The sequence below is a fragment of the Cetorhinus maximus genome, chromosome 24, assembly GCF_964194155.1.
Source record: "Cetorhinus maximus chromosome 24, sCetMax3.hap1.1, whole genome shotgun sequence".
Taxonomy (NCBI): Eukaryota; Metazoa; Chordata; class Chondrichthyes; order Lamniformes; family Cetorhinidae; genus Cetorhinus; species Cetorhinus maximus.
Genome location: NC_135902.1, coordinates 52,105,092 through 52,129,480, shown reverse-complemented (window position 1 = coordinate 52,129,480; position 24,389 = coordinate 52,105,092). Strand labels below are relative to the sequence as shown.

Below are 24,389 nucleotides of genomic sequence, written 5' to 3'. Positions count from 1 at the left end.
AAGAATTTAACAAAAATAATTAAGCAACAGTATTTCAGTTAAGGCAAGAGTAAGCTCTTGGGTGGGGGGGATCACAGATTGTTTGGCTTTTTTGGGATTGCAAATTAACAGGAATGGAAGCCATTGGTTTACTTTCCCAGTCTAAAAGCCAGTAAGTAGCACAGGGGCAGCAATGCCTACATTTTATGATTTGTTACTGAGACTGCTGGTGTAGTCAGTTTGAATCTTTTGAGAGCATGTATTAGTTTCTGCGCTTTTAGATAGCAAATACCTGATCTACATTTTGACCATCCCAAAGGGAAAAACTGGGCAGGGTGGGTGGGGTTGGCGTGCTGTGAAGTGTTGGCTATAGTCCTTCTCAGAGGGCTCAAACGTGCTCAAAAGACATCAGGTGCATTCCTATTATTGAAGCTACCAGCAGTGCTCGAGTTAGGAGTCTCTCAAGTAGATTCCTGGCTGGCAGGATGGTGGGGGTATTGTGTCTGCACGGGGCACAGATGAGGAAGGATGTTGAGGCCTTAGCGAAGGTGCAGAAATGTGATCACCTGATTACTAAAGAATTGATTCCCTCAGGTTTTAGATGCTTCCCCTGCCATCAAGGAGACATGGTTTGGAATGTTATAACTGTCTGAAGGCTAGGGCTGTATTAACATGAGTGCCAGAGTTGCACAAAGGTTTATTATGTACAATCCACTTCCACTGAACTTGGTACAGGTTTACAGTTATTTGCAAGGAACCTTGAGAAAACAATACCTTGACCCAGTTACTCCTTTCTGACTCTTTTTCTGGAAGATTTTCTATACTTATCCATGAAAAGTCACTGAAAAGTCTCCGACTGCCTCTGTAAACAAGGGATCTTTTGTGTTTGACCCATTAACAACTGCGGTTCTCACAAATTAATTCATTATTGCATCACCTGGGAGGAGAAAACTGAAATTGCTGAGCAGGGAATAACCATTTTAGATCTAAAATGGAAGTAAAATATTGCAGATGCAGGAAATCTGAAATAAACACAGAAAATGCTGGAAATATTCAAAGCCTGGCAGGATCTGTGGAGAGAGAAAGAAAGTTAATGTTTCAAGTCAAAAAGTGGTGAAAGGTCTTCAGACTGAAATGTTAACAATTTCTCTCTCTCATGCAGCCGGACCTGCTGAATAGTTCCAGCATTTTCTGTTTTTAGATCTAAAATGAGTCTGTCCTGTTGCTCAGAACTATCTGTGATGTGAAGTGCCAGCTGGGAGGCACAGAAATGGCAAATCAACTAAATTAATGCAATAAGATACTGATAAAGGACTTTTTCCCCCATACTGTTATCTTGCCACCTCAAAGAAAAGTAAGAACTTGCATTTCTATAGCACCTTTCACAAAGCCAGGACATCTCAAAGCACTTCAAAGTCAATGAGTACTTTTGAAGTGTAATCACTATTATAATGTAAGGAATGTGACGGTCAATTTGCATGAGATCCCAAAAACAACAATGTAATGATGACCAGATGATCTGTTTATAGTGCTTTTAGTTGAGGAATAAATATTTACCAGGGCATAAGGAAAAATATCTACTCTTCTTTGAATACTATGAAATTTTTGCACCTGCCTGAGATTTGGGGGCGGGGGGGAAAGAGAGAATAGGCTTTGATTTGAAAGAATTGATACACCAAGTGGAAACGACAGGCAAGTTGGTTGAGTACTACAAAGCCAGTAGCACAGGGGCAACAATGCCTACATTTTATGATTGTTACTGAGGCTGCTGGTGTAGTCAGTATGAATTTTCCATACTAGCCCTATTACAGAATTTGAAAATTTAGTTCTAGATTGCAGGAGTTTGCACTGCTTACCACAACCTCCAAGAACTGGGCTGAGACTACCTGAACCTATTCAAATAAGGTTTTACAGTCTGCGAGAACACTCCCTAATCCCATTCCCAGTTGATGGGATCAAACTCTGGTACCAGAAATAAAAGCACAGTCTTCCAATTCACTGCATCAACCAGTCCCCAAACCTTAACTTTACAAACAAGCACAAAATGATTGACAAAATATTTCCAAAAGTCTTAATAGAAATAAATATATTTTGGACACAAAGAATTTAACTACAAGGACATACGATACAGCACGTAGATATTTATTGAAATTGTTTGAAAAAGTCAAGGATGAAAATCAATGTGATGCAACAGTTATTGGTTTAACATACAGGAAGAACGTAAATTCATCGTAACAGAAAATTGCAAGGATGCTCGATATGGTATTTTAGAGCTAATTGTAGAAGAGATACTGTGAACCATGCAACTACTACACTCTAACAAAGCGATAACTGTACCATCTTTGCATTGCAACACAGTACAGATTATAGGAGTAAGAAGTCTCTTACACTATTTACTTGAGTGTTAAGATCATGGGGACCTGGAAGATTTGCATCCTTCAAAGACCGTAAAACAACCTTTGTCTTCTTGCCTGGTTTGGAAGAGAAATAATAAACTTGGGGGAGGGGTCTTAGGGGTAGTGGGAAAGGAAGAGACAAATATAATGTCTATTTCTTCTGATAGACGACTAGTCTACTGGGTACATAAGGAAATTTTGTACTGAGAGAGATAAAAATGATTGCTATTCTGTGTACGCTGATACCCTGAGAAATAAATCTCTTGGTGACTCCACTTTGTGCAGGTGCGCTTCCTTGAAATTAAAATATTACCTAAACAATAAATAAAATACCATCAAATGTTTTAAACACCAGGCAAGTCTGACTGGAGGATAAAGTTCTAAATATCCACATGAAATAATCACTCCGACATGTAACTTGCTGCACAATAAACCTAGGGCAGACTTCATGACTGTATCAGGCATCCCAGGGCAACATTCTGCTGATTGTGCAGATATTTACAGTATTTACATAATTATGTCCCTTTTGGGTATCTGATGTTGGCAGCTTTGAATTATTCTTGCTTGACAGGATGCCTAAAGATAACACTACCGGTACCCAAGGCAAAACAGAAACAGGTTCTGAAATTGCAATAGAGTTGTAACAGATCTGCATTGTCCTTTCATATAACATGGGAGCTGTTAGTCACAGCTTGACCCTTAAATATTTTTGTTCTCCTGCACCGCTACCCGTTGAAGAAATAAGTTTGCATATTAAAATAAAAACACTCAATATTCATTGCAGCCTCTTGAAATTGTATATAAAACTCAAATTGTGTGAGCGAATGGTTCACTCCTGTTCCGATCACCGTTGTTTCAGTAGTGCTTTGTACACAGCAAATCCTAGGACAGCAAACACTGTGGCCCCAAGACTTGCTCGAAGCCAGAAGGTTGAGGTCTTCAGATCAGCCTGTGCTGTGTGTCTAAAAGGAAGAAACATTCATTATAAGGGAGTTGAAATATTGTAGCAACAGTTCAACAAAGTAAAAAGGTCAGTACATTTTTCGAACACAGCGCACAAGTCCAAACACAAAACTGTATTTAAAAAAAAGATATATTACAGGTATGACTTTTTTGGTGGAGGTGGTTGATTTTGAATATGCAGATACACAACGACAAATCAGGATGAAATGAAGCAGTATATGACATGTATGGCAAACATGCTCTGTGCACTTGAGGCCATACTGTGCACTTGGAAAGACACAGGGTGTGGGCTACAATAAAGCCAAATGTGTCCACAGTGTAATATGAGACACAATAGGTGGTTACTGAGCATGCTCAATTAAGCACTGAGCCAGACTCCTCACAGTACGACAGCTTAGCACATTAGTTAAAGCAATAGTGTTACTAATCTGGTTTAATATCCCCATTAGTTGCTTGTGGAAAATATAGCAGTTTCTTTTTAATAAGCTTGCTGTAAAAATTGTGATCTACCAACATCCTTAAATACCAGTTTTTAAAAGCTTTCTGTTCCATGGCTGCAAGTCAGTAAGAGGGTTAAACACAATAAGTTAGTGAAAGTTATTACATTAAAGATTAAATTAAAACATATAGAACTGAGTAATATTTGTACAGTATAATCAGACAATACTGGGAATACACTGAATAAATATTTGTGCAGAGAAAGGATAGGTTAGTATTTAGAGCACTGACTATTAGTTCTGAAACACAACATGTTTTTACATGTGTTGAGAGTACTGCTGTGTATCCAGTATTTTTTTTTTCATCATCTTCAGTTTCTCTCTACTCAATATCCAGCCAATCAGGAACACATATTACTATCTTGATGTAGCATTAACCTCAACAATCTTAAGTGCACTTGTTCCACTCATCAAACATTATGACAGCTTTTAAATTGTTAAAAATTTGACACTAAATCCTGCATTTGGTTCCTTTCTCCTTTTGCTTCCATCATTCTATCCCCCTCAGTTGAATGAGATGCTCACATTATGGACAACATCTGCCTCCATAACAGCCACTCACTTCATCAAAACAAGATAATTTATCAATGTGAAAGGATTAAAAAAGTCTCCCTGCTCAATTTCCCAGGAAAGGCATTTGAGTGATGCAGTAAATCAACCTGATTATTGGTTACATTTGGTAAAAATATGCTTACTTTATTCCCTCCCACCTTCATTCTCTATAACTGAAGCAATTTCAGCTGCAAGGGGATCAAGTCGGGTTAAGTCCTCACTGTACATCAAAGTGCTTGCAATTTGCACAAAACAAACTCCAGGCTTAATTCAGATCAAGTACAGCTGCTGTTTTAATTTGCAGTCAATATCCTTAATGGAGGACAAGATGATTGAATTACAGTGATAACACAGAAAAAGTCAAACAGCACGCTAACAAAGCTAAAAATGTATTGTTGGATTTTCAAAAGTTCAATTAAGGTTTTCTTTGATTTAATTAAAATCAAATTATATGAAATATACATCATACCCTGCTGTTAGTATAAAAACATGCAGAAAACTTGAAAATTAATGGAAACATGAGCTGTCCCAAATAAAAGGAGATGCGCTACACCTTTAATACAAAGCTTCAAGACTATATTTCTTTCTTTTTTGAAAACTGTCCAATTACTCTTACTGAAAAGAACATTCTAATGCATTTTTTATGCACAACACATGCTGTACTTTGGTGCAAAAATCAAAAACGATAAATAATTTTTCTATTAAAATGTACATACTATGTTGGTATTGTTACAGAAATTGTGGATTAAATAGTGCATAAAAAATCAAAATCGGTCAACTCTTGGTTGGCACAGGGCGATCAGAGGTAGTGTCTCACGCAATCAGAGGTATTCAGATTCTGCCATTTACTTTACATACAGGCTCTTCAGGCCCAACACTTACAAAAGTGGAACCACACTCTACAGCCATCGATAAACCCCAGTAGCTTACAGTAGATGTGTAAACTTTCTGGAGTATATATATGTTGCTCTATATAATAAAACATTGCAATATGGTCACAAACATGACATCACATTATAAACAAATATAACAGTACTCTTACAAAGCTCAGCTTCCCACATTAAATAATTCCAACTCATTCTGTTTAGTCTCAATTTATGTCCTACAGTCATTAAAAGACAAAAATTTCCATGTCTCCTCTATTACATGCCTTTAACCATGCATTTTCAGCTGCCATATTCTGGATATGATGTGCATGGAGGCAAAAATTTAAAATGTAAGGAATGAAAGCTTAAAGAGTATACTGTAATAAAGTTGATATAGTCAGGAGATCAAGAACGGCCAATTCAAATAAATTCGCTGGAATGTTCACCAATATTACCTCTCCGATCAAGAAATGTTTTTAAATGACAGCCAGAGTCCAGATGGAGAATTTACTACGTGTACAGTTACCTGTCTTCATGCTGTAAACTGCGAGCACCAGAAGACTCCATGAAGATAGAATCTTCAACAAAGCTCACGGCATGTACTTGATGAACGAGACTGCCTTCATCATTCGCCAACAGCATAGCACCCACCTCGTCTACTCGGTCTTTTAACCTTATATATACACACATGCATACAAGTATGCAGTTCATAATATGGCACAAAACGGGACGCATGTCAACCTAACAGTATTACATTAGTAAAAATCTCAATTTGATTGGTTAATGGTTTGATTCAAGGAGCAGTCCTGTATTAAAATCAGGCCTTATTAATAGTACCAGAGTATTTGAACCCTTAACCATAATGTTTAAATCTTTGTCATCTCAAGACATGTTAAAATTTCAAATAGATTTTTGGGAAGACAGATGTTGAGGGGGAACATGGAAAGGTTGATTCAGAAGCAAAGTGCCAGAATTATAGAGAGAACATTACCTCAAACGGCATACAGCACAAATTCACTAGGAATGAAGAAACCATAGTTGCAAAGAGACTTTACTTCCTTTGCAGCAGAGAAGGATATGAGGTGATTTAATAGAGGTTTTTGAGACTTAAAAAGAATGATAGCATGGGTAGCAAAAAACCAATTCCCCTGGTTGCAGAGTCAGTATTCTTTTCTGTTCTTGGGTAGCTCTGAATATTCATCCCAATTAAAAGGTAAATGCTTGGTTACCGCTGTAACAGAGCAATGAGATTAAAAACAGTAGATAGTTGAAAGGGGATATGCAAAAGGGACCTTAAGAATGGTTAAAATAAGTATAAGGAAGGAGACTGGCAATAAACAGGTGAGTTCAAAAAAGCTCAAAAGTAAGGGAAATTGCTGTTGTCCGACAAGAGAAACCAGCAGCAGGCTAGGTAGGATCAGTGGAACACAGGGACTGAACCATCACTACAGTACGCTGAGAAGGTCATGCAAGAATAATATATTATAAATGGCAGAACTAATAAACTAAGAAAAGGATTTAAATCCATAAATCCAAATTTGCTCTGCTCTAGTTAAATAAAAATGATCCTTTTGTTGCAGCTCATTCTGTACTGCAATACATCGGGCAAAAAATAAAATGCAGCATCATAGAGCAGCTTAGCAGCAACAGGACAGACCCAGCTTACGGTTTAGGTAAAGATTTGATAATAAAAGTACACCAAGGTTAATTTTATGAAGAAAGATATTTTGAATAAGTAGAAAATGGAGCAGTAACTATACTTTTTTAAGAAAACTAGAAGACTGCTCCACGTTAAAAGTTATAAAGTGTAGGGCTGATTAGGGATTAAAAAAAAGGGAACTTGTACATGGAGGCAGGCCTAGATGAGAGAAGAGGTAACTGGTACACTAGAAGAATTTACAATTGAGAAGGAGGTGGCGTTAGAAAGACTCTCTTTACTTAAAATAGATAATGTACCAGGACCAGATGAGATGCATCCAAAGGTTCTGGGGGAAGTGAGTGGAAATTGCAGATGCACTAGTGATAATCTTCCAGTCTTCCTTAAACACAGGGGTGGTGGTAGAAGACTGGAGAAATGTGCATGTTACACCTTGTTCAAAAAGGTGTGCCAGCATAAAACCGGCTACTACAGACCAGTCAGTTTGACTTCAGTGGTAGGGAAACTTCTGGAAACCATAATTCGGGACAAAATCAATCATCACTTAGACAAATGCAGGATAATTAAGACGAAAGCCAGCATGGATTCATTAAGGGAAAATCATGTTTAACTAACTTGGAATTTTTTTGATGTGGTACCAGGGAAGGTGGATAACAGCAACACTGTTGATGTGGTGTATATGTTTTCAAAAGGCATTTGATACAGTGCCACACAACAGACTTGTGAGCAAAATTCTAGCTCATGGAATAAAAGCAAAAGTAAGAACTTGGATAAAAAATTGGTTGAGTGACAGGAAACAGAATAGTGATAAATGGTTGTTTTTCAGATTGAAGGAAGGTTTGTAATGGAGTTCCAGAGTTTTGCAGATGATACAAAGATTGGAAACATTGTCAACTGTAATGAGGATAGACTTGAACTTCAAAAGGACATAGACATGTTGGTGGATTGTGGTGAGGTGATTCATTTTGGCAGGAAGAATACAGTGAGACAGTATAAAATAAAGGGAAAAACTCTAAAGGAGGTGCAGAAATAGAGGGACCACAGTGTATATGTACGTACATCATTGAAGATGGCAGGACATGTTGAGAGAGCAGTTGATAGAGCATATAGTATCTTAGGCTTTAGTAATAGGGGCATTGAGTACAAGAGTAAGGTGGTCATGTTGAACTTGTATAAGACACTAGTTAGGCCTCATCTAAAGTGCTATGTCCAGTTCTGGGTGCCATACTTGAGGAAAGATGTGAAGGCATTGGAGAGAGTACAGAGGAGATTCACAAGAATGATTCCTGGGATAAAGACCAGTAGCTATGAGGATAGGTTGGAGAAGTTGGGACTGTTTTCCTTGGAGGGAAGAAGGCTGAGAGGAGGCTTGATAGAGATATTCAAGGTCCTTAGGGGAATGGAGAGAGTAAATAGTGAGAAATCGTTCCCGCTCAAGAGAGCATCAAGAACTAGAGGGCGCAGATGAAAAGTAATTGCAAAAGGAGAAAAGCCATGCAGAGAAAAATGTTTTCACCTAGGGGGTGGATGGAGTCTGGAATGAACTTCCTGAGAGGGTGGTGGAGGCAGGTTCGATCGAGGTATTCAAAAGGGAATTGGATTGCTATCTGAAAAGAAAGAATGTGCAAGGTTAGGGGGATAAGGCAGGGGAGTGAGACTAGATAGAATTTTCTTTCAGAGAACCAGTGCAGACTCATTAGGTTGAATGGCCTCCTTCTTCACTGTAAAGATTGAGACTCTGTTAGGACATGAACTTTTGGTTATTACTAAACTTAACTGGATTTGTTTAACAGGACTGCCCCTTTATCAAGATGGCCAAAACTATTTATATAGTTCAACACAAAATTTTTCCAGTCACCTGCTATTTTGATCACAAGTAATCTTTTCTCTCTTGTCCGTGTCAAATGACCAATGAAAGCTAAGGTTTACATCAATACAGTTGCCTGTTAGTGACTAAGTGGCTGCAGTCACTTTCTGAGCATGCTCATGCCTAGTTAATTCAGGTTAGGAAATATCAGTCCAAATCAGAGACATTATCCTGAGGTTAACAAGAATCTTGGTTAATGGCTCGGAGGTTATTGGTGTAGTGGGCCTCAAACACCAGCAGACAACGATGTGAATAGCAGCAACAAAGACATTCGGAAAAAAACCGGCCACCTGAGGGCAGAGCAGCAAGAATAAGAAAATGCAAATATGAATGTACAGACTCAAAGTCTTTCTAGTAAACCACATCAGTGAAGAATTTATTCACAATAAGCAACAGCTCCAAGTTAAGGATAGTAAAAATTCGGAGTCAACAGCCACGTATTTAAGGTAGTTACACCAATATTTCACTTTGAGGGCAGTTACATTGAACATTGACAATAGATGACTAACAGGTTGTTATAACACCTGGAGGTCTCAACCAGGACACACAAGCCCAAGTACCAGTCTCAACCGCAATTTATATTCAGGCTTTCACAAGAGAAAACAGCTGCAATACCCTTGTCAGAAGTCAATATAGTGGTGATGTTGGGAAGGAGGGAGGTGGGGATACGGAAGAGTGTGAACAGAAAAGAAATAGGAAAAACAGAAATCTCTACATACTGCATTACTATGTTTTCTAGTGCGTAAACAAGGAACATGTTGATAGAAATGACTGTTGAGCTGACTGTTGAGCATGAGGGAAGAGTGCTGGTATGGAAGTTAATTTAGTCACAAAAACATTTGTATGAGATTAAAACAACATATTGCAGCATTCAGTTTCAATAAACACTATAGTCTGTAGTTTTATAAACAAGAACTGAATGGTTGGCATTAGCAATTAAACAACTGATCCTTCCAATAATGGATCTTGATGTAATGGTATCAAAATGCATCAAGATTAATAAAGACATATCTAGAACTAAAATGTTAAGAAATCTGTTGTACTAATAACCTGCAAGTCATCACCATTGCTCAAATACCACCAAAGTGAAATCATGCTAAAGAGAGCCAAGAAAAATTAAACCAGAAGCCATTAGCTGGACATAGAAACCAAAACACAACATCCAAAGCAGATGAATTATTGTTTTCCATCTTCAAGAATAAAGTCAAATCTTTCTAAGAATACACTGGTGGGGGGTGGGGAGGGTAGGATAGGTAAACAGACAAGATGCAATATGGTTAATAAGAGTGATATGATGCAAGAGGGACAGAAACAGTACCAACAGGCAAACACAAAATGAAAGCAGACACCTAAAAGATAGAAAATTAGAAAAGAAAAAGTACATGTTATGATACACTGAATTATCCACAGTTTGTCTCCATTTGTGCATGCAACAATGGGAAGTGTAATAACAGTAGTTCAAACCATCAAGCTTTGTGATTAATAAAATTGAAATGGCATGTTGGGTTGGGAATATCTAAATTTTTGACATGTATGAAGATCGAACACTGGGAATACAGTATTGAGGCAAAAGATTCACATTCAGCTGGAAATCTAAAATTACAATTAAAATTCTGATAATTGATTCCTTTTTTGAAAAAGTTTTAAATCTAAACTATAAATTTGTACCTGAACGACCAAGTTTATAATCTGCCTCCCATTCAAACAGCCGATTTAACTGATAGGAGTTAAGATAATTTGATTTTTTGCAGTAGCTGTCCATTCCATTATATTATCCAGTAAGCATCTTTATAAAATAAAAGCTAACAACTCAAGCAATAATATGCAAAGGAAAAAGATTGAACAATTTGAATTTTTAATCTTAGTTTTAATAAGATATTCAAACTGGCAATTTGAAAAACTGAAAAGATTTCTCACTTCAAAATCTCATGTTAGTAATTAATTTGATGTATTATTTGAGCAGCTGTTTGTTCCACAGGGTAGGAGTTTATTAAACAAAAAGGCAAGTAAAAATGTCTAGTTTAGTACCTTATAAATACTGGGCTTAAAAAAAAACTTCCCATCCAAATAGTATCAAAATAATTTACGATAGTGCAATTCTTGATATCCACAAACAGGCACTTCAAGCACTAAGTGATCAGGAGAGTGAACTCTGGCTGATTTTTCTCTGACGCTTAGGACAAATGTAATGGTTCTGTAATACTCCGGTTGAATTCAGTTAACTCATCAAAAGGCCAGGGACTGAACCCAGGATCTGCTAGTATGAGTTAGTTACAAACCAGCTTTGTCAACTGAGTCAGTGCATGAGCTATTTTCCCCAGTTTAATATATTTTGTGTGAAGTTAAGATCTGCTTAATGTGGTACATATCAACACATATTACATGCTGACTTTACAATTCTAGAAAGTAGTCTTAAAAGAAAACTTTATGCTCCACCATTACTAAAGTCTTTATAAAGGACTGACTTGAGGCGGAGTAGGATAGGAGAGACTGGAGGAAAGCAGGATGTCAAATTTCAAAGTAAAGACTAATTTACCTCCAGTATGCAAGCTTCAAATTAAAACAGATAGTTTGCCTGTCTCCTTATATACCCATGACAGAAAGGATCCCTTTTATTAGCATGAAGGTTTGAACTCTCAAAACAGATGCAGAGCTGAGAAAAGCTTACTACCCCTAGTTGTTAATAATGACAAAGGGCATTGCAGACAGAAATCAAACAATACAACCAACTGAACCAGAGGTAAAAGTAATTTTCAGATAAACCCAGGACATCTACCATTGGACCAATGTAAATTGACAAGTTTTTAACAAAATATTAAGCATTCCTACTTGCAATATATTGGTATTTTATTCCTATATAGAAAATTGATTGGTATTAATTTTGAAAAAGTTTTTACAATATGTAGTATTCCAATCCACTTTGGTAAGGTCAGCCAACTGAAGAGTAACTCTGTATTTGCTGAACTACAGTATTTTCATAAAAATACCCCCCTTTTCCCCCCCCAGTGCTCCCAAAAAAATCTACTTCTAATTTTGTAACCATGTAGATGTAATTTCAGTTAGATGTTGATGAACTGAATACCTTAAAGATGCGTAATAATTGTGATGGGAAGCACTTGATCAAAACTTCAGCCTTTCTGAACAAGTTGGTTGTACCCTGGAGTCCTGCACTTGTTTAAAGATTCTTCAATAGCAGCCTTATTCACGGCATATCCACTGTTTTTCTGGCTCCAATTTATAATTTACACACTTACCTGAAGGAAGGATAAGTTGTTACACATTTTAAAAAATGTATAGATGGAACCAATTAGCCTGCAAGCCCAGATGGTTGTACATGATCTCTGAACTAGTTCAGGGAGCTACATACTGGATGCTGCATTTAACTCCAAAATACAGACATTTTCATGGGCTGAGATCCTGGTTTCTGTTACATAATTTTGCAGAAAGCTTATGAGCTAAAATGAGGCACTTCCTCACTTTTCCCTGAACAGCAGCCAGTTCTTTAGTGGAGCAGCAGTTTGATCATTGGTCCTGTGGGCAAAGGTTGGTATTAAAATTGCCATGAATTGGGGAGAAATATCTTTAGGGCATTTCACTATTGAAAGATAACTGCCCATGACTGACTCAGACATCGCAACATGCCAAAGCTACAAGTCAGCTATTCAGGTCAGGTCACAAGTGAATTATCTGCTATACCCTACAGATTAATATGTTGTGTGTTTGTTTTCCTTTGAAGAAAAGTAATGAGTTGACATCTTCATAATTAAAGCTAGATCTCTCTTGTATGGAATGGCAAAGTGGAGCATGAAATTGAGAGAGAACGTGAGCCAGGGTCTGGGACCAATGGTGAAAATCTGGAATGCACTAAGACTTGCTTACACAAAAGAGCATCTGCAGCAAGAAATTAAGTGTTGCTGCTGTTATTTCAATTGAGTATAAAATGAAGGTGAAGGACTCTAATGGGAAGCCAGGACTTATAACAATAAAATAGTTGGCACTATTCTAATCTTTAAATAAAGCTAGAAACATTACCCTGGAAATTTTTTGGATATTAACTTCATTTCTATAGTGCAAGCATTGAAGCACATCGACAGGATGCAAAGAGCTGGATCCAAGCCTGTGGGAGTTTAGGGCAGTACAGTCAGTTTATAAAAGCACTGAAATATTTTAATATCGAGGGTTTATAAATATGGTTGACATCTCCCAGCTTTCTGAAAAAGTCCAACCTATCCCACCCCATATACTCTTCTTCCTCCCTGCATCCTTCTTCCCATGTCGATGTCAAGACTCATCATAGTATCTTCAATTCATGGTCTCAGGTCCTGAAAACTGAGAAACTCTTTCGCTACTGCCCTTCTTCCTACAGTCTAGGGTTTTTAGTAAAGGTTCATGGAATTGAGGGTGCTGCAAACTGGATAACAAGAAACACAATTCAAATCAGCAAAAATAGTCAGATTAGTCTTGGCTGATCACAGATATGCAACGATTTGATCGGAGAATCCTGCTGGCCACAATAATTAGTTTCAGTGATGGTAGCATTCTCATCTGAGTCAAAATGTTGTATATTCAAGTTCCAGCCCAGGATTTAGGTACAAGCTTGACTTGAGACTTCAATGCAGTACTAAGGAAGAGTCGTCAGAAATGTAAAGCATCTTAGACTAGGTGGGGCTCAAATAAATTACAACAACCTTTATTTATATAACACCTTTAATGTAATAAAATGCCCAAGGCATTTCACAAGACCATTATTGCATGAAATGTGACACAGTCATTTAAGGACCATCTTAAAGGTGGAAAGCGAGGTAGATAGGTGGAGAGATTTAGGGAGGGAATTCCAGAGTTTAGGGCCCAAGCAGCTGAAGGCATAACCAATATTGGAGCGATTAAAATCAGGGATATTCAAGAGGCCTGAATTAGAGAAGTGCGTATGTCACAGGGTTGTGGAGCTGGAGGAGATTACAGAGATAGGGAGGGGTGAGAACATGGAAGGATTTTAAAACAAGGATTAATTTAAAATCAAGGCGTTGTCAGGTATGGGAGCCAACATAGGTCAGTAAGTATGACAGGATGATGCAAGTTAGGATATGGGCAGCAGAATTTTGGATGGCCACAAGTTCGTGAAGGGTGGGAAATGGGAGTCTGGTCAGGATGTTACAGAGATAAGCAGGCATGGATGAAGGTTTCAAGAGCAGATGAGCTGACATAGAGAGCTGTCAGGGAGTGTTAGAGAGGTGGAAATAAGCAGTGTTACTAATGGTACGGACATGTAGTTAGAAGCTCATTCTGGAGTCAAATGTGACACCAAGGTTGCAAACAGTCCTCAAAGCTGCCAGGGCAAAGGGTGGAGTCAGTGTCTACAGACTGGTGCTTATGGCAGGATTGAAGACAATGGCTTTGGCCTTTCTAATATTTATTTGGAGGAAATTCCTGTTCATTAGTATTGGATGTTAAACAAACAGTCTGACAATTTAGAGAGTGGAAGGGTCAAGGGGGGCAGTGGTGAGGTATAGCTAGTGTCATCAGCATACATGTGGAAAATGTTGTTGTGTTTTCAGATGATGTCGTCAAGGGGCAGCATATAGGTGAGAAACAGTAGGGTCCCAAGGATATATTCTTTGGGGAATACCAGAGGTAACTGTGTGGGAGGGGGAAGAAAAGCCATTGCTGATGATTCCCTGGTTATGATTAGACAGATAGGATTAGAACCTGGTGAGTGCAGTACCACCCAGCTGAAAAACAATGGAAAGCTTTGGAATAGATGGAGTTGTCACAGGGCGGCAGGCAGGTGGAGAAGGGCGAGGAGGGAAGTGGCAGAGGCAGCTGATTGGATGGTCTCAAACTTAGTGAAGTTCCTGAACTCGTAGGATTTGTTGGAAGCGAGGGTGGAGGAGACAGAGGAGAGAGGTTTAAGATAATAGAGGTAGAGTATCCTTTATCCGTAAACCCAAAAGACAAACATTCAAAAACTGAACTTTTTTTGAACCTCATCAATCTTAAGCGCAGGAAGTCTAGTTGTTGTCTGCACTGTTTACCTTGCAATTTTGTAGTAAGCAAGGCAAAATGAAACTTATTACAGATATCCTGTATTTATTATTCAGTGATACACCTTACATTTCTAGCCATTTTGTTTACTTTAGGCTATGGCCAGCCTAGACTTAGGCTATTGTAATGCAAGTTTATATGCGGTATCTGAAAGCCGAAATTATCTAAAATCCAAAATGCAATCAGGCTTGAGGATTTCAGATAAAGGATACTCAACTGTAATAAAAGAAAATGCTGGAAATACTCAGGAGGTCAGGCAGCATCCATGGAGAGAGAAACAGAGTTAATGTTTCAGGTCTGGGACCCTTCCTCTGTCCTGATGAAAGGTCCCAGACCTGAAACATTAACACTGTTACTCTCTCCATGGATGCTGCCTGACTGGCTGAGTATTTACACGATTTTCAGTTTTTATTTCAGATTTCCAACACTCTTAAGTATTTTGTTTTTGTTGTAGTAGATTTAAGAGGATGGTTTACTATACAGAAAAGCTGGCATTTAAAATTTTTTAAAGATATACTAGTTCTTGGAGTAGTGCGTATCTGGCAAGGTCAGGATTTATTGTTCACTCCTAATTGCCCTCGAGTCAGTGGTGGCGAGCCAGCTTCTTGAACCGCTGCAGTCCATGTGGTGTAGGTACACCCACAGTGCTGTTAGGGAGGGAGTTCCAGGATTTTTACCCAGCGACAATGAAGTAACAGTGGCATAGTTCTGAGTTAGGATGGTGTGTGACTTGCAGGGGAGCTTGCAGGTGATGGTGTTCCCATGCTTCTGCTGGTTTTGTTCTTCTACGTGTTGGGAGTCATGGGTTCTCAAAGCGCAGCCAAAGGAGCCTTGGTGAGTTGCTGCAATACATCTTGGAGATGGTACATACTGCTGCCACTGTGTGTCGATGGCGGGGGAGTGAATGTTTAAGGTTGATGGATGGGGTGTTGATCAAGGGACTGCTATGTCCTGGATGTTGTCAAGCTTCTTGAGTGTTGCTGGAGCTGCACTCATCCAAGCAAATGGAGAGTATTCTAACACAATCGCACCTCTTAGATGCTGAATATGCTTTGGGGAGTCAGGAAGTGAGTTATTCGCCACAGAATTCCCAGCCTTTGATCTGTTCTTGTAGCCACAGTATTTATAATCGTTGGTCCAGTTCAGTTCCTGGTCAATAGTGACCCCCAGGATATTGATAGTGGAGGAGTTAGCAATGATAATGCCATTGAAAGTCAAGGGAAGATGGTTAGGTTCTCTCATGATGGAGATGGCCATTGCTTGGCACTTGTGTGCACAAATGTTATTTTCCACTCATCAGCTCCAGCCTGAATGTTGTCCAGGTCTTGCTGCATATGGACAAGGACTGCTTCAGTATCTCAGGAATTGTGAATGGTACTGAACACTGCAATCATCAGGGAACATCTCCACTTTTGACCTGATGTTGGAAGGAAAGTCATTAATGAAGCAGCTCAACTTGGTTGGGCATAGGACACTGGATCTGGCTAACCCACTTGTCTACCATATCCATTCAAGTATGCAACACTTGGACATAAGGAAGCAGGAATAAGGGTCGTATCAGGGGAACACCCAGGAAAGCGTTATTGTTTTAATGGGGACTAGGGCATTGAAGATGGGGATGAGGCTTTGGTTGAACAGATCGGTAGCTATCTATGTAACACTAAACTTTTCTAGATATAGTACTTCCAAAGTCTTTTGGGTCTGATAGCTGGTGTAAATACTTCAAACATCACTCAAGATGCAATCTTTAAAAGGGATTTTTTGTTCTTCATTCATGGGACATGCACTTTGCTGGCTAGGCCAGCATTTTTGCCCATCCCAACTGTCCTCAAGAAGGTAGTGGTGAGGTACTTCTTGAACCACCACAGTCCATGTGGTGTCGGTACACCCACAGTGCTGTTAGGGAGGGAGTTCCAGGATTTTGACCCAATGATAGTGAAGGAATGGTGATATATTTTTAAGTCAGGGCAGCGTGTGTCTTGGGGGGATACTTGCAGTTAGTTCTCATGTATCTGCCACCCTTGTTCTTCTATGTGGTAGAGGTCATGCATTGAAAGGTGTTATCAAAGGAGCCTTGGCAAGTTGCTGCAGTATATCTTGTAGGTGATAGGATGTGTCATTATAAAACATATTGAAACCATATAGATATGCAAGTACCAGGGAGTATAATGTACAATAAAACTGATTCTAGTTTCAGATTGCCAGTTAAGGCCGGCAAATATTTTCTTGCAGAAAATCACAAAAGGTATTTTCTAAAGTAGGTGCTTAAAAAAAGGCTTAAAGAAAAACTTCACATCTCGGTAACTTATGGTATTGACTGCAACCTGTGATACTAACTTTGGTAAAACATTTAAAATGAAAATGGATAGTCTTTTGATTAAATTCAGCAAAGAAATGAACAGAAGAAATGCTCTGAATCAGATTTCAAGTTCAAGGTGTGCCGAATATTAAATTCTTGTATTTTTCTATCTAAAACATTGTCAGATTGTCACAATTGTATGTCAACTCCCCACCCCCCCCCAAATTGTAACTTCATATACCCACAGATAAGCCTATGTAAACTTGCAATTACACCTGTCCAATGGCGATGTTATGGTATCTCAGTTTTATATTTCCAAGTTCTTGGCAGATAAATCCCAATGCTCTGATTAACTCTAAAGCCCTACATCCCAAATGTTAATTAAATAAAAATATAAAATTAAAGCATTATATAAAAATGGCAATGTAGGACTTGACGTAAGAACGGAATTACAACTGTGTACCTGGCCCAATTATTTCCTGACTTTTAATCCTACTTCAGCTGAAGATCATCCTTAGTTCTGACTACCCACCTGTAATACCAAGGAGATTGACTGGTATTCATTAAATTCACATATATACAGCTTTTGAATAATTTTATCCACTATCCATCCATCCAGCCCACCTCACCTCTTGATTTTGCATAATGGGTAAGGAAGGGTGTGATTAAGTGGCACAGTTGGGGTCCTTCCCCCAGACTTGATTAGTCTTTGGGACGGGGGGCAGGATGGGTTTGGGGGGTGGCAAGGGTTAGCTGGGGCTGATACTGATCTGTAGATTTAACACATGATCACATTGTGGTTGTGGGCAGCATTGTTAAACAGCCCTGGTTATTTTATCGATGACACATATACACACAGTAAATATACGCATGTAAAAAAGCTGATGAAGGTACATGAATCATACGAGCACGTCTTTTCCATTGTACGTATATTGTACATTGAAAATATGCTTTTATATGATTCCTGTACCCAACTGAAATGCTAGACAAGTAAAAACTAGCTTCTCCATCACTAATACATCTCACCCTGTGTTTCAGTGGGCCATCACTTTATCGAAATTATATTTATGTACAAGAACTATATGTTAGCAAATAAAAATGTCAAATTAAACTGCGTATTCAGCATTTGGCTATATAAAGGATTACATTTGATCAGCCTCAATATATAGAGCAGTCACTGTAAAGCTGTACGAGTACATTATTAGAGGCAAATAATATTAAAAACACCAAATTTAATGTTAATCTGACAAAACAAATAATCCCAAAAGCTACAAAGGAAAAGTGCAACTGACTGGTGGTTTTAAGCTATAGAACTAGTGACTAAACAGAATGAAGCAGGAATTTTACTCAAAGTCTTTTCACCCTCTACTGCAGTTTGAGGGTGCTCCATTGGCAGTACTGAGTTAGAAGGGGTGGATTCAAATCCCATTCCAATACTTCAGCACACGATACAGTCTCATACTTAAGCCCAGAACTTCAGAAGGGATTCAAGGCTGAGGGCTTGTCTGCCTTTTACTGTGGTTTTAGGAGACATTAAGGATCCCACAACAATATTTTAAGAGCAAATTTGGCCAACTTTTCACTCTCAAACAATATCATCGAACTGATCAACTAGTTATTTATTTTACTGCTGTTTGAGATTTTGCAGAATGGCTATTAAATTTGTCATAGCAATTAATGCATTTCAAAGTAATTTACCATTTGTGAGGCACTTTGGGATATTCTGAGAGATGTAATAAGGTGATATATAAAGACTGCTAGATACATCACAGATACTTTACAAGTATTCTCATCTACAGAGTTCCCTATGGATCAAACACTTACTGGAGATTTTAACAATGCCTGATAAGAGAGTACCTTAAGTACATCACCTCAGCATTTCTGAGGTGCGACCCAGAAAAAGGAATATCTATCAAGCTTCTTTTAAATGAAAACTAGCACTTCGGATTTTGGGATAACACTCTGCCCCAACTCGAATCTCTATAAAGCAAGGTAACAAGTTTTGACCAGGAGACATAGTGATATAAATTCATCATTTACAATCTTTTAAATGATAGGTCCCAGTTTATATCGACAACACTCAGCACTCCTGAGTTGAGGAAAACAGTGCACCACACAAACTTAAGTAACGCCGTTGCAAGACACTTGGATCATTAGAGACATGAAGGCTGTCAGTGGAGCAGAGTTTGTTTCAATCTTTAAAAAGTTAACTGTGCATCCATTTTGGCCAAAGTACACTACTACCAGAGAAAGAGCATCTCAAGGTTGTCTAACTACCAAATTATGAGAAATTAATAACATTATTTTGCGCATATAACAGGAGGTATGAAATATCTCAATGTGCTGATGCCTACTGTACAGAGTCCATTCAACTAGATTCCTACTAACATTGTGTTTACCCAACATATTTAATATCCTTCCTTCAACTGATATTCTTTTCAGACTTGCCAGCCAATTATTGGTAAAATAATTAATGACTGGAGTATACTTAGTCAAGTTAAAAGAACACCATTTAGCAATCTTGTTGAAATATATATTTCAATAGCCACCATTATTATTATTGCATGTGAAGTCAAAGGGCTTCAAAGGTTTTTTTTTCCCCCAATAAAGATTTTTTTAAAATAAAATCCCACAAAATTAAAACCTTGAAAGCGTAAATAATTCAGTGGATATGCGGAGTGAAGCTGACTTTTGAAGGTTACTCTCCTCCCCACCCATCCTTGAAAAACAATTTAAAAAACCTTCTGAAACCCAGTAAATAAAATGAAGAACCTGTTAAGAACTGCAGTGAAGAATTTGGTCTTTACAGATTGCAGCAAGTCTGAGTTGAGGAAGTTCTGACAGATGCAAAATGTACACCTGTTGCAGGTGCATAAACAGCGTAACCGGGCATGGCTGCGAAAACACACAGAAGTAAGGCAGTTGAGTCTCTGCTTACAAAGTAAAAAATTCAGATTCACACCATTCTCGTAAATCAATTGCAAAGGTACCAAAAGTCCAACACCACTACTGAACACATTTCAGCAAGTCCCCATGGGAAGAACACACAACATGCGACAATCCCCCTCCATGAATGGAGGAAGTAAATCTTACAAGAATGAACAGATACAATGATGATAAAACAAAAAAATTAAAAGCACTCGTGTCATACAACATTTTTTTTTGTTGTGTTTAAAAGATATGCAACTGCAGCAGTTCCAGCTATCATGGATATGAAAGAAAATAATACCAAGCCCTTGTAATAATCTATTGCATTATTGGCTGCCATTCCTCAGTTGAAGTCGAGAGTTATTTTACAAAGTTTTGCCTGGTTTAAGAAAGGAAAAATTTGCATCACAGATGAATCCAAGTAATTAAATTCTGATTGAAACTGAATGCCAGCTGTCATACTGTTAACAGCCTGCAGTTATTACACACTTCAGAAGTCACCTTGCATGCACTTAATTCCGTCACATCCTATAGGAAGTAATGTTTTAGATTATCCTGATAATACAGGCATTCTGCAAATAAACTGGACTGTGATTAAAAATAGAAATATTCCAGAACAATGGAATGTCTATGACAGCATACTCTTCTTCATATCACAAAGATTCATGAATTTTGTTTAATTTATGTACAATGCAGTGTGCAGTCCATTAGGTTGGCCTGTAGTTTGACTGATACAGGTCTGTGCCTCAGAGACTCATTTCTAGCTCTGACCTTACATTCGGTGTAATAATAAAGGGTCTAAAATTTCCCTTTGACTAAACACCCAGTGCAAGGACAACATTAGAAACATTTCAGCTGAGACAGACTTCAGGCAGTAGGACCTGCAGTGAATAGTTGATTTGCTCTTTACATACACCAGGCTTAAGAGAGCTTCATGGCTGAAACATTTTTTTTTGTACACAACACATATTAGAATTTTGCAGCTATCATTTAGTCCTATAAAAATTGGAATTTTAGTCCATATCCTCTTGAATTGTAGAATGCAAGAGCAACAAAAAACCAACTCTCCTCCATGAAAAGGGTCATATCCCAATTAGCTTTCCACCACTCAACTGAGCCCGCCAGAACTAACAATTACATTTGCAGGAAATATAAGGCAGCTTCTCTTCATTCTAGGACCTTGCACTTTTAAACTAAAGCACTAGCAGAAAAGTACTGTACTGAGCTGTGGAGATCAATTTAAAAAAGCAGACTTCAAAAGACAATTTGACTGACTTCCTTTGCAAATGCTTAAGCAGCAAGTACAAGGATTAGAAAACTATCTGGGAAGAGGCACGAGCCTGGCAGTGCGATGAGTTGAATAGCCTAACTGAAAAAACAATATTCAATGCCAATAATCACCCCACTTTTAAAACAGTCATTGCATCTATAGTTGTAAACTCAATTCCATCCCTTTGCTATGTGCTAATGCTTGCCCATTCCACTTTCCCTGCTGCCCCAACAGTGCTCGCTTTAAAAAAGACAAAAAGCAATTAATAATCTTCTAAAATTTGGTTCTTCTAAGCTTGCTATAGGTTGGTACACTCTGAAATTCCACCTGCAAAAAGTGACAACTCAACGTAAAAGAAGGGACATGAGGAAAAACATTTTTATGCAGAGCATGGTTAGGATTTGAAAGGCTCTGACTGCCAGTGTGGTGGAGGAAGATTCCATTGAGGCCTCTAAAAGAGAATTGAATATTACCTGAAGCAAAAATATTTACAGGGCTACGGGGAAAAAGCAGGGGAGTGGACTAAGTGAGTTGCTCTTCCAGAGAGCTGTCACAGACATGACAGGCCTAATGACCTCCTACTGCGCTGTAACCATTCTATGATTCTATACATGTATTTTATTCATTTATGCTAATTTTTCTTCCAGATTTGCAGAATATCTCCATTATTATTTCAGGTCAACTTCTAAAACACCACTTCAATCTGGAGCTAATGATGGTGATCCATGCAAATCTTAACATGATTCGTGCAGGACCGTGGTGATTATACTTACGGATACATGGCTATGGTAGTCACTTTGACAAAGAAGTCTTTGCTTGGTGTGCCGGCACTGTTGCAGGTATAACTTTGAGGTGGTGGCATTTTATGTTTATTGCAGAACTCAACGGGAGATATGCTGTGGTCTTGTTTAGCTTCGTGCAGGTCGGACTTTGCAGCTACAATAATACACGGTGTTTTGCCATCAATGAAGTGTTGCTTTAATCATGAAAAAAAAATCCTCATTAGTGCAGTGTCAGCTATAATGACAGGAATTAATAAATATTTGTTTGTCACCAACTTTTATGCTAAATTTAGAAATGGCATTCAAATTGAACTGGATTAAAGTTTCAAAGGTGGTTTTTAAGGCAATTATATTAAAAAATTGTAAAAATGATAACTTTGCCAATTTTCTGCTTCTCGCTTGACACATGTTGGGATAGGATTCCATGGAGCCTTGCCAAGTACAGTTGACAATACTTAGTAGGAACCCAGACAGCGAGTCTCAGCAGGCTTTTGACTTTGTGGTCACAGCTGAGCCCAATTTCATCCTCATCGGATGACCACACATGTACATTTTTCAGTGAGGGTTACTGGATAGTGGTCTGGAACAGGAATCCTTGCCACATTCCCCTGCCTTGCCCAGGACAGATAGATCAATTAAAGCATCCCTTTTGCTACCAGCTAACTTAGCACAGATGTGGAATTCAACCTGGAGGCTGCTTGATCTGTGTGGTTCATAAAGGAACTAATACAAAGTTAGCTTTCTCAGTTATTTTCTGTCCTCCCTTAGCACTGTCCCATCATGCATGATCCCTGTGGTGATCTGCTTCTAGCCTATGCCATATCACTCAAGCAGAACTGTAAGAGACATGTATGTACAGTTTACCTTTCTATTTTCTCCCTGTGAGGAATTGCACACTTCGACATGGTGCTCTCCAACAGCACAGTGGAGATCAGGTACTGAGAGAAAGTAATCACAGGTACGAAATGTGCCCTACTACCCTGCAAATTGCATACTGAAACATAACCCCATTGCATAACACTTCACTCAAGATTGTTCAAATACACAAAAGTAGTAATATTTTCCACAATGCATTTCCTACAGGTGTAAAATTTTATTTTTTCCCCAGTGGGTAACAGGCAGTGTGTTGTTGTATTGTTTAGTTGATGAGACATTTTAAGGAATACAGTCCTGTAACCAACTAGCTGACAACCATATAAAAACTGGTAAAACCTTTCCTTTGTCTGGTAACCTTCAGAAAAAGACTTATCAAGTTATATGCTATATAAATGTGGCTGATCCCAACCTTGGGGGGCTAAATTTAACATATTAAGGATACACTCCTTGCCATAGTCTAATTAATATTTATCCTTGTATAGCAGTTTTATCATAGAAAAATATCTCAGTGCTACACAACTGGATGCCAGATCAGAGGGGGAGAGAAATTAGTGGCAGTGGTTCAAGAGGTGATTTTATGGATGCTTTTGAAAATTGGGAAGAAATATGGATGAATTTAGGGAGAAGGCTCTAGACCTCAACATTAGGTGACTGAAGGTCCCACCACCAATAAGAGGAATAGTGATGCTCTGCAGGCCAAGACTAAAGAACCAAGAGAGGATCAGAGGAGGTTAGAGAAGTAGGGCAAGGCAACCCATGATGGATTTGGCAAATGAAGATTTTGAAGTCAAGGTGTGAGTTGACAAGGTGTGAGATTCATGGCTGAGCTCTGGATAAGCTGAGAAGAATGAATCTGGAGGTGATAAAGGTATGAATGTATGAGGGCTACAGCAACATTGGGGGTCATGTAAACAATCAACTAATTGAGGTGAAAATAGGTTGTGTTGGTGACAGAGATGATACGAGGTTTGAGGATAAGCTCAGGGAGGAGCAGGACTCTCGAGTTTAAGTACTGTTTGGCTGATCAAGAAGCTGAGAAAGGGATAGAATCAGCAGATAAGGTACAGAGTTTTGAACCAGGCAAGATTTTTTTTACCAAGGTTGAATTGCAAAAAATACTGGCTCACCCTGTCTGGTAGCTGGACAGCAAAGCAACAGACATGAAATCAAAGGTAGCAGAAGAGAGGCAAAGGTGTAGATTATCAGTTTATGAAAGCTAATCTCATGGTTAAAATAAGACCAATGAGGGGCCACACAGATTAGGAATAGAAGAAAACTGCAGACAGGGTCTTTGCGTACAGCAGAGGCAACTGTATGGGCAGCAGAGTTGTACTGACTGTGGCAGGAAGAGAACCACATATTGCGAGTGGCATAGAGGTGGATCACGAAGGTTAGGCAGTGAAGCAGGTTAAATG

At 38.6% G+C, this 24,389-nt stretch overlaps 2 protein-coding genes across 5 annotated transcripts in view; one reads left to right on the top strand and one right to left on the bottom strand.

Annotated features, from left to right (window-relative positions):
• Positions 1-24,389, top strand: part of adap2 (ArfGAP with dual PH domains 2) — a 338,187-nt gene that overhangs the window by 192,578 nt on the left and 121,220 nt on the right. The window lies entirely within an intron of this gene.
• The window catches only part of rhot1a (ras homolog family member T1a), a 75,064-nt gene continuing 52,775 nt past the window's right edge, over positions 2,101-24,389 (bottom strand). For 2 of the 4 annotated variants that reach the window (XM_078529060.1, XM_078529062.1), the window contains exons 18-21: positions 22,090-22,292; positions 19,891-20,013; positions 5,780-5,926; positions 2,101-3,337 (exon numbers count right to left, since the gene is read on the bottom strand). In XM_078529060.1, coding sequence (XP_078385186.1) covers positions 3,220-3,337; positions 5,780-5,926; positions 19,891-20,013; positions 22,090-22,292 — 591 coding nt within the window. In that variant the 3' untranslated portion in view covers positions 2,101-3,219. The remainder of the gene's footprint in view (positions 3,338-5,779; positions 5,927-19,890; positions 20,014-22,089; positions 22,293-24,389) is intronic. The other 2 variants (XM_078529063.1, XM_078529064.1) reach the window with 2 other exon arrangements.